The sequence below is a fragment of the Cornus florida genome, unplaced genomic scaffold (assembly GCF_030987335.1).
Source record: "Cornus florida cultivar Cherokee Brave unplaced genomic scaffold, ASM3098733v1 CherokeeBrave_3.0.0_Hap2_Chr11, whole genome shotgun sequence".
Taxonomy (NCBI): domain Eukaryota; kingdom Viridiplantae; phylum Streptophyta; class Magnoliopsida; order Cornales; family Cornaceae; genus Cornus; species Cornus florida.
Genome location: NW_026775581.1, coordinates 84373112 through 84384764, shown reverse-complemented (window position 1 = coordinate 84384764; position 11653 = coordinate 84373112). Strand labels below are relative to the sequence as shown.

The 11653-nt window shown below is 31.0% G+C and overlaps 1 protein-coding gene across 2 annotated transcripts; it reads left to right on the top strand.

Moving 5' to 3' along the window:
* The first annotated feature begins 7262 nt into the window (after nt 1-7262).
* LOC132284121 (uncharacterized) lies at nt 7263-11653 on the top strand. 2 transcript variants are annotated; one of them, XM_059786191.1, is made up of 3 exons: nt 7263-7452; nt 7819-8476; nt 10560-11653. In XM_059786191.1, the coding sequence occupies exons 2-3, from the start codon at nt 8130-8132 to the stop codon at nt 11044-11046; spliced, it is 834 nt and encodes a 277-aa protein (XP_059642174.1). In that variant the 5' UTR covers nt 7263-7452; nt 7819-8129; the 3' UTR covers nt 11047-11653. The 2 variants fall into 2 exon arrangements, with proteins under 2 accessions (XP_059642174.1, XP_059642175.1); XM_059786192.1 differs by having other exon boundaries at nt 7263-7456.

The window sequence follows — 11653 nt, the reverse complement described above, 5'->3', positions numbered from 1 at the left end:
CAAATGAGTCGTGAGTCAAAGTGCCGGCGAACTGCCGGAACGGCGAGTCGGAGGCGAACGGAGACTCCGAGGGGTGATCGAACGACAGGTGAAGTGCTCTAAGATTCTGACTGACTAAATGAGGAGGTTCCAAGTAAGCAAACGAGGACAATGACTTGGATATAATGCCACTTGGCAGGTTACAATTGGAGGATGATGTTAAATCTTCCTTTCGTTCGTGACGCTTTCCAGATTTTGAAAAATGATGGTGCGAGGGTACTTTTTGATTGGATCTTGTATCTCAAATTGAGAAAACATTTTACCGTAAACGAAATTACGATATGCTTGTGAAATGACGTAAAGGGCCTTACTATTTGCAGGCTTGCAGCTGACATGATTACACGTTTCGATGCACAGCTAAGCTGCTCCATTACCTTACATGTGAGTACAAAACTCTTCATTCAAATGACGAATAGGTCCTTCATGAGTCGTGACCTTCAAGGCTTCACCATACTTGGGTTGCTAATAAATTTGGACGTTTTTCTTATGTTATGTTTGGAGTATTGGCATTATTAATTTGGAATTGAATAAAATTCTAGTTTGGTGGTTATTTTATTTTATTTTTTTTATTTTTAACTTAGATTCTGTTTGTTTCGAGGTAAAATATTTTTTTTCAAACAAGATATTCTTTTATTTTTATTTTTTCAATGTTTAGCAAAAGTCTACATCGAAGTTGAGGTTAGGGAAAGCAACGGGGTAGGTTTAGAGTGGGTTTCCCTAAATTCCGCCCTATCCTATTTAATTTTTGTTAAGTCCATGCCTACCCCGCTAACAAAATTTTTTCTCCCACTTTTTTGGACTGAACTGCTATTTAAATGTGGAAAGACCGGGAATGGCACGACATAAAAGAAATTATGAATCCTAACAAAATAAAAATAAAAAACATGCACATAACATAATTCAGATAACATAATCAACAAAAATAATGGTTTAATACAATCAAATCACAAAAAGTTTTATACTCCAACTTTCACCATAACCAAAACAAAAGTAAATTTAATATCAAGTTTACATTCAAAAAAAGTTTTATATATATATATATATATATATATATATAGTTATACGCTTAGCGAGGCGGGTGGGAAGGCGGGGCAGGGCAGGGCAGGGCCCCGGTGGATATGTATGCTGAAACTCTTACCCGCCCCATGACCCGCAATAGGTACAAAATTTGTATTCATGTCCGCCTCAACGATATAAAAGGTGTTTCTATATCTGTTATTAACGAGGCGGGACGGGCCGAGGCGGCAAAAAATGGCACCCCTAGTTGAAGTCGAATCCATCGGACGAAGCATATAAAGAAACTTGCTGAAAATTTATAAATAAATTATTTTTGTTAGATTTTAATATCTTTTTTTTGTAAATATTTCACAACAACCAAACACAAAAAAAATAAAAATAAAAAATATTTTTTAAAATATATTTTACATCAAAACAAACGGAGTCTAAATTACAATGCTTCTGAACGTAACATATGTTTAATTTGGTTGAAGGAATGAAAAACTAAACGAAATAAAATGGGAGGAATGAATGAGGCATCCTAGACAATGAAATGTGTCTCATCACTTTCTATTTAGTTAGATGAAAGAGATAGGGAGAAAAATGGATGGGGCGACATAATTTTTTTTTTTCTTTTTTCGTTTGAACGAAGGGAATGATATTTTTTATATATTTTTATCAATATATCCTCTTTGTATAAAATTATAAAAAAAGACACATTTTTAAAAAAATTGATATTATATATATTTAGGTAGTTATTTCCTTTTTTTCTCATCTCTTTCGTCTAATTTTAAAAGGATAAAAAAATTAAAGCAAAGATGGATATTTTATCCCTCCTTACTTCTTCCATCTCTTTCCTTCCTTTTAACCAAACATGAGAAAGTCCATCCATCCCTCCTTTCTTTCATCCTTTCTCAATCCGTCCCCTAACCAAACATAACATTAAGAGTCTTGTGGTTGTATCGTACACATGTCTTAGGCTAATATGAGTTAGGAATGCATACGGTCCGATTCGGTATGGTTTTTTGAATAAACCAAAACCGAACCGATTTATTCGGTTCCTAAAAAATTATAAACTAGAATCTAAACTGTTGAGACTTAGAACCAAACCGACCTAAATCATGAAAGAAAGTTCAGTTCAGCTCCAAACCATAGTTTTTTTTTTATTATTCTCTCTAAAAAACAAAAAATTCAATAACTCATTACCAACAATATGGATTTCGCTTATCAAATCAAATACAAGTTTATATAACAAATGGAGAATAATAAACCTCTCAACAAAAAAATAAAATATATTTATAATTTTGAAGCAAACGAGCTATTATGTATTGTTTTTGCAAAATATGAAATTTAGAAGTAAAAAAAATATTCGAGAGTAGCCTTATCTTTGTGTGTGGTTTAAAAAATATATCATTACAGACTTGTGCGTAGTTTTATAATTGTAACATATGTTATATTGTTGTTTATTAATATTGTAATATATATAAAAAATATATATTTAGTTTTCGATTCGATTCGATTTTGATTAACACTTCAAGAATTGAACAGTAAAATAACAGAACGAAAAGGTTCCTCACACACCCTTACATAGATATTAAGAAAACGTGTTTGTCTGTCATAATTTAGAAGTATTTTGAAATTTATCTATATATATATATTTAACTGGTTATAGTAAGGATATGATAGAAAATGGACTTGCTATATACAATATATAGACACGTACTAAAATTTAATGTTAGTCTTATGGTGATTTATGCCTGTAGTTAATAGTATGGAAGGTGTGCAAGTGAGAGTTCTATGTCCAACAGCTCGTGGGACAATCTCACATGAAAACATTCTCTTTATGCTCTTTTTCACGTTTAAATGTCACTTTAGTGGATGATGATACGATGATTTGCATGTGAAAATTATGAATACAACTTAAAAATAAAAATAAAAAATGGACATGTTTGGGTCTATCTCTAAGTATATAAAACAAAAAATAGTTAGAACTTATTTATGTTGACAATTTTCATAAAACTATTTTCTAAAAACAAGTTTTTAAAGCGTCCAATTTAAAAAACAATCTCTTTTAGTTATTTAAATGTTTAATTTTTTATGTTTTAAAATTGCTTTCAACAAATTAAACCTAGGGATGGTAATTTGTATCGTCCCGCCGGAGCCCCGTTTCGTCCCGCCTTTAATGGTACAGGTATGTAAACCGTTTATGTACCATAGGTACGGGCATGAATTTAAATTTTAAACCCATCACGGGTTAGGGGGCAGGTACGGGTTTTGAGAAACATCCGTCTTGCCCCGCCCCACTCTTTATATTTTATTTTTTTAAATAAAAAATTTATATATATAGATGTACATATCTGTTATAGATGTATACACATTATAAAGTTCATGTATATAAAAGTATATCATTATTTACAATATATATATATATATATATATAAATAAATAAATAAATAAATTGATAAAATCTATAAACTTTATACAATGTAAACAATGATATATATATAAATAAATTGATAAAATCTATAAACTTTATACAATGTAAACAATGATATATATGTGTATATATATATATATATATATATATATATATATGTGTGTGTAAACGGGCCGGGGCGGGTACACTCATTTCTTAACGGGTGAATAAGAATTGTGAAATTAAAACCGGTCACGGATATGGAATAAATATGAATTTATCCATAGTTAAATGGGACGAGTACGGATTTAGACAAACTAGCTCCATAACCGCCTTATTGACATTCCTAACTTTAACCAAGTAAGTACAAAATGTTCCACAACAATTTTTGAGATTAAGGAACTTTCATTTAACTTCTCATGAATATGACAAATTTTTTTATTTTTTTTTCCTAATACATAAATGAATAGGACAAATTGGCTTCTTATATTTTAATATATATTTTATGGTAAGCTAATAAATGAAATTTATAGACGCAGGCTTATTTAGGCTTTAATTCCCAATAATTACCACTAAACACTGGAGTCTATGAAAAGAAAGAAAATTTTATTTACTCAATGGTGGAAAAGAGTTCTCCTCCATATCATTTCAATTTATTGTTTGCTTTTGATATGTTGTGTCTTTAGGAAGCATAAATACCTTTTAGGAGCACAATTTGGGATTCTCTTACAAGCTTTTCTCTATTTAAGTAGTTGACAAATACAATCACCAATATTACCCATTATTACTAATAATGATTTGAGAAAAGTTGATTGATTGACTGACTGGTTCCATTTTGTTGGGTTCTTATAGCTTCTCAAGGAAATCATTTAATTCGAATGCATCAAAATAGTAAAACTATAACAAGAAAGAAAATATATAGGTGGTATGAAAGTGAATCTAAGGCTTTTCTCTCTTTTCATTTAATCTTTTGGAGGGGTATAGGATTTTGTCAACACAAACAAATTATTGTTGGCTTGTTGCTATGCCGATAATAATTGCTAATCTAGACACCAAACATTGCACTTACAATAGCCTAAAGTAGATTTATTCTTGAAATAAATAAATAAAAAGGGATTTGTTCTATCATATAAAGCTGATTTTAAATATGAAATCTAAAATGTGTCATTAATAAGTATTTTATACCTAATTCTATCCAAAATGCCGTGTTAATAACATTACAATATTACACTTCAAGAATCATTCTGAAGTGATAAATGTCATATGTATGAATCGTATCATAATGTATAACATTTATTTCACTTAATTAAATAATAATTAATAGAAGAAAGGAAAATATATATATATATATTAGAACAAAGGATTATGCTACCTACTCGAGGTATTAATGACGATGATTCTCAAATATCGCAAAACATAATGTGATACAATGAGATAGAATGCAATAGAAACAAAAACAAGTTCAACTCATATGTTACATAAAGGTTGCAGGCTTCTAAAAAATATGTATTTCATCTATTCAAGAAAATTAAGAGATTGAAGGATGATAATAAATTTCTACCATTAATATGGGGTTAATTTAAATCTTTTAAAGGTAGGTAAGAAAGTTCAAATCTATCACTTATATATATATATTGTACAAAGACACCTGCAAAGCGTCTCTCCACGTCAGTCATATGAAGTTCGAAATTTTCACCTGTGAACGTATGAATGTAGTTCTAAATAATTATCTCTGCTCAAAGAAAATTGATTTAAGATGTTTGCACTAGTCCCAAGTAATTTAACTTATCACTTGAGCCCATTCCTTATGATTTTGTACTATATTTTATTCTACATGTGAAATATTATTATATTAAAAATGCAATAACATTTGGTTAAAGATGCAATACTATTTTATAAAAAATACTACGGTTAAAAATAAAGGAATATGACAAAAATAAAAAAAATAAAGGAACTATATATTAAATGAAGACTACATAAGATTCTATATAAGAAATTTTGGGTTGGGTGAATAATGATAGTTAGGCAGGAACTATTAACAAGTACCAAAAAAAAATGAAGAGTGAAGAAAGTAATATACTCTATTATTTTATCTATTTTTATGTATATATTTATAAAATTACACTATTACCTTCACTTAAATTACTATAATATTAAACTATTGCTACCGGATCTCACACAATATTTTGTTACGTACATAAATTGAGTAGTTATAAGGGTAAATTTGTAATCTAACAACTATGAGTGTTCATGATTGAAATAAATGGATTATTGCGCCAAGTGTTGTATTGGTGCAGCATTATCGTTGGATCTCAATGTGATAGTATTATATAATTTTTACATGCACTTGAAGACACTGCAGAAGTGCTGGTTCCTTCTCAATCCCAAATGCCGTGTCTTGGCGGTTGGATTTGAATTTTGCCGACAAAAAAGACAAAAATTAATAATAATAAACTAGTTCCATGGCCCATCCTAAGTGCCAACCATGATGGTTGTTGAAGAAGAATGTGTTTTATACTCCCATTTAAATATTGGGATATTTTCCTATAAATATCTATTTATTTATTTTAAATAAAATAAAATGACATAATTACTCTTCCAAAACACAATCGCATTGTACCATTATCAAAGAAAAGTACACAACAACACATGCACTCCAACTTTGAAGAATAATTTTAACACTTTAATTACTTAAAAAATAAGGTGTTATACAAATGGTGAAAGCATTATTTTTCCTTTCTATAGGCATATATATATATATATCCTCATTTACCATGGACTTAGTTACTCAGCATCTTTCGCATGGTAATCATTTTTATTTTGTATTTTTATTGGTGTTTAAGTAAAAAGTAGATAATCATGTTTGGTAATATTTGTTGCATTTTTGCGTAATATTACATCTATTTCAAGTTAAGTTTTGTAAAAAAATATGCTTAAGAGTAATGTAAGATGATATGAACTCAGTTTTCAATATCAGTAAGGCTTCGTTTGTTTTGACGTAAATTATTTTTCTCGAAAAAGATTTTACTTTTTTAGTTAATTTTTTTTTTAATTATTTTTACTTTTTCAGTGTTCGGCAAAGATCTAAGTCAAGATTGAGGTCGAATTCATCGAGTGAAACGTGCAAAAAAACTTACAAAAAATTGATGAGTAAGTTATTTTGATTAAGACTTTATTTGTTTTGACGTAAAATATTCTTTTTGAAAAATATTTTTCTTTTTCAGGTAAAATATTTTTTATTTTTATTTTTTAGGTGTTTGGCAAAGGTCTACGTCGAGGTTGAGTCCATCGGATAGAGCATGTAAAATAACTTGCCAAAAATTAATGAATAAGTTATTTTTATTAAATTTTTAATATTTTTTTTTTTCGTAAATATTTTACGACAACCAAACACCAAAAAATAAAAAAAATATATTTTCTGAAAAATATTTTACATTCAAACAAATAGAGCTTAAATCTTAATATTTTTTTGTTTGTAAATATTTTACGATAACTAAATATAAATATATATATATATATATATATATATATATTTTACTTCCAAACAAAATAGCTGTGTAAAATAATACAAATTCTTTACTCAAAATAAAACTAAAAATAATAGAAGATCAATTAAATTTAACATATTCTAACTCGAATTTAACCCGAACTTAAACAACATAGCTTATAGCACGGGTTGAACTAGAATTGACCCGGAAACCAACCCAAGTTTGAACCCCAATCAAAATGTACCTTTGTTTTTTACTTTAGCAACAGAAAAGAGTATGGACACGCTTATGAAAATGATGTGTATACAATTATCAGCGCTCCTTTACCCTTTTCCTTTTGACGTACCCAAAAATTGTCATCTGATCCACACTTCCTTAATCAAACTCACACTTCACAGCTTTCTCTTTCTAAACTTTTTTCTTTCTTTTTCCTTCTTTTTTCAAATTCATTCTCTGGTATACTTTTCTGATCGTCCCCATACAAGGATCAAAACGAAAATCAACCATTTCAAAGTAGGTACCTCAATCTCTACCCTCCCTCTCCCTCTCTCTCTCTCTCTCTATATGTATATGTATATGTACTGTTTATAGCTTCAATGATCTCAAGTCTCAATTACTATATTTCAACAAAGTGGAACAAACTATAGATCTGTGTTTGTTTAATTCTGCAATATTGCCACTGAAAGGTCCTTTTCAAGCTTCCATTATTGACTTTGTTGGTGTTTACTCAGTCTAAAGCAAAACAATTAGCAATAGGAAAGAGACACTAAAGATTCTTTTAGAAAGTACCCAAAATTTCACACCAATTTCATCAATTCTAAAGTGCTAAAGTGTTTTGAAAAAGTAATTTGATTGAAGGTACAAATTTCTTTGGAACAGGAACTCAATTGGTTGATTGCAAGGAAGATAAGAGATTCTAATGCTTCCGCATTCTGTTTTATAGATTATTATTGTCCACAATTGGTTCAGAGAGAGAGAGAGAGTAGAAATAGAATAGTGGTTGCCAACATATCAATTATTTTGTAGTTTTAGTTAAATCAATCCTAATAGAAGAGTAGTTATGAAAGAAGTCAAAGAACCCTTAAATTGGTTAGGGTTGATTGCTTATAGATAGATAGATTAGAGAGAGAGAGATCATTCATGGGTTTAAATGTTTGATTAGAAATAAAGGGAGTCTTAGAGAAAAAAATATGGGGTCGTTCATGGGGCATGTTCTTCCGGGGACATTGTTTCTTTTAGTTGGGGTATGGCACACATGGAGCTCTATGATGCGGTATGTATCGAACCCCAAGTCATTTCAGTTTAGGATTTGGAATCCTGTGCCGGGTTTTGATGGTAGGCTCAAGTACTTGGAGCTTTACGTTGTAGCAATTGGGGCTTTCATTGATATGTGCATAGAGCTTCTGTATTCAACCCACCTCAAGTTTTTTGTTAATGGTGTCTTGAACCCCACTTACATGAACATTTTCGAGCATGGCGGGATGCTTCTCATGTTCTTCATCTTCGGTGTCATTTCTCTGCTTTCGGAGAAAACCAGGTCAGCCTTTCTCTGCTTTAATTTTCTTAAACTTTTTCTGATTTAAATTTTTATAAAAGAATCTGTTCAGTTTCTGCAAAAATGAAATAACAAATAATTTGGACCCTTAATTTTTTTTTTATTGGGGCCTATAAACTAGATTTTCACTCACCTTCGGACAACACAAATTTAGCTTACTAAAGTTAAGATTTTCATCTTTGAGAGGCCAGTGAAACAGAATTTATTATTTGTCAAAGAATTTATAACTATTAGAGATGTGAAATATGTGATTATAGTAGGAAATAAGGACTGTTGTGTGCTGCAGCGACGACGATTGCCCTTAGAAATGTCAATGACTCCTAATACATTAGTATTTATTTTACATTTTTGTTATGTGGTAAAAGGGAAAATAATAATAGTTACAAAAGGAATGCCTAGGCTTTAAAAAAGTTATACGCCCGTCGAGGCTTAACCAGAGCCTCTCATTCTATCACGGGTCAAACCCTTTAGCCAAGGCTTGCGCTTTTTAACAAGACTCTAGGCTACAAAAAAATGCCTCTTATTTCTTAATCATTTGTTCATATTGTTTTCTTTGTCTTTTCAAATGAATATGAATTTACATGCTCTACTTCACATCATTGTCATATTCAATGCATCTCATTGTTTAATCTTATGTATGTTTTAAAAAATTTAAGAGCTTATGGTGAAAACTTACATCAAGTCCTATGCTTGATTTTTTTTTTTTTTTTTCCATCCTAATATAATACATGTTTAAATTACATGGTTACTGCTTTTATTGCACACTTTAATGGTATTTAATCTTGTCAATGCATATCCAGATCAAAAGGACTTTTGTGCTTTTTTTTATTTTTTTTTATTTTTACCTTACACACGCGCCTTCAATTATGCTTGTGGCTCATGTTGCACCTTGCACTCAGATTCCAAGAGACCTGGTGCCTTAGTAACTGTTAGCGTTGTGTTGGCTGAGACTTGGTGGCCCCAAGTGCCATTACAGAGGCAAAAATTCGTGGTGTAATTTAGCCCTGTAACAGTAACTATGATAATCTAACCTATGTCGAAAAAATTGCCTCTTGTTGTACCATAGATTTGAATGTTAATGTAGTTAGTAACACTCCATGCATGGAAAAATATTTATAATTTCATGTGCAATTTGAATGTAAACCACTGACAGAAGGTCAGTGTAGCAATGAATTTCAGAAACCTAATGGGGGATTTTTTATATGCATTCATTTAAACCATATAAAATTCAATAAAGTTACCCTTAAAACCAACAAAATTGAAGAAATATTCTGAAAATACATTGCATGTCGATTGTTTCAGTACATTTTATAGGTTTAAATAAAAGTAACTTGCTTAGATATGTCTGCAGGTTAACCTTCCCTGCCAAACGTTTTTTCCCCTCTTTTTGCAAATTAAAGGACTATAGGCACAAGAATAACTCTTCAATTTATTTACAAATAGATTCTTTTATTTATTAAGGAGGACAAGGAAAAATAAAATTATAGGCAACTGTCTATTTGATCTTTAGTCAAATGAATCCCTTAGAGGATTTTTATGCACAGTCCAGGAATGAAATCTATTTACATCTCAATTTTGGTAAATCTAAATAACATGTGAATATTTGATTCCAAATATTTTGTAACTTTAGAGGGGCGAGGCAGTTGACTTGTGTATTATCCCACTTCAGGAATTGGGCATCAAATATTGGAGTCTCTAGAGTTGGCGTCTAAGGAGGTTTTCATGAACATCGCTTTGTCAAGGCATTGTTTGTAGTTGTAATCATTTTAGAAACGAAGGTTGAGCGCACATAACAATAGTCATGCTCAAAAAGGGAAGTGAAACAAAGTTTATAGCTGAAAGTTAAGCATGCATTTTTACAAGTCTAGTGCATCAATATCGTCACTTACACCACTACTTGTTAAATAAATGATTCACTGCAATGTATTAACATCATATCCTTGTAATGTAATTTGTTTTTGTTTTTTTTTTTTTTTTGGCTTTTATTTCTTTACTAATCACAATCACCTTTTATTGAGTTTTTGGCTTTGGTATTAAGTCTAACACCCTTTTACCCTTTGTTCAGCTTTCTTCCATTGCCACAAGGAGCTTTGTGCTTGATTGCTGCCACAGCATTCTGTGTTGAGTATATTCTATTCTACTTTCACTCAACTACCCACAAAGGCCTCGAAGGATACTACCACCTCCTCCTTGTCCTCCTAATAGCCCTCTGCATTTTGTCCACCGTCACTGCAGCCCTCATCTCAACGAGCTTCCCAGTTGATTTGTGTTGTGGAATTGCTATGACACTTCAAGGCCTCTGGTTCTATCAAACTGCATTCAGTCTATATGGCCCCATGATGCCAGCTGGTTGTCGGCTCAACGGAGACCAGATCTCATGTCATTCAATGGACCACCAGGTCCGAGGGGAGTTGCTTGCTACCTTCCAGTTATTCACCATTGTATTCGGCGTCCTTGTTGCAGTTGTTGTATCATATGGTTTTGCAGCTTCAAGATTTGGACATTCTGATTTTAAAAGCTCGCGCACAGCCGAGGATGGACAATATCTGTAATACATGCAGTCATGCATCACCAGAGCCAACTGGAATTTAGAATAGTTTAGAAATTAAAAGAGTGTGATTGTATGGGTAGTGGTAATTTATGTGCAAAGAAAGTGACTCATTTCAGTGCTCCTATGTATAAATTAGCGGTCAGTTCATTTCCTTCTTGACATGCTAGTGGTATTTTGTAAATTAGAGTGAGATTACATTCATGAGTAATTTTCATTTGTGTATGACAATTAAGGCTCTTATCATCTTGTAGAATTGGGCTAGAGGACCTTTGCTGGTGTTGGTAAATACTCATAGTTTTTTTTTTTTTTTTAATTCATTTTACATAATAAAATTTATGCATAATTAACTGCACCAAAACTCTCTTGAAATATAAAATGCATATTACTCATTTTAACAAATATCTGTCATTAAAATAATGAAAGTTTTATAAAACACCTCCTCTTCATCTCTCTCGGCAACTTACCCCCAGAAACAAGAGTCCCGTGTATCTCCTGTACCAAAGTAGGAGGTTAAGAGTTGATTCCCCACTTTAAAAAAATAAAAGAAAAAGAAAAAATGAGAGGTGCATTGCATGTCGTTAAAAAAAAAAAAAAAAAATGAAGATAAA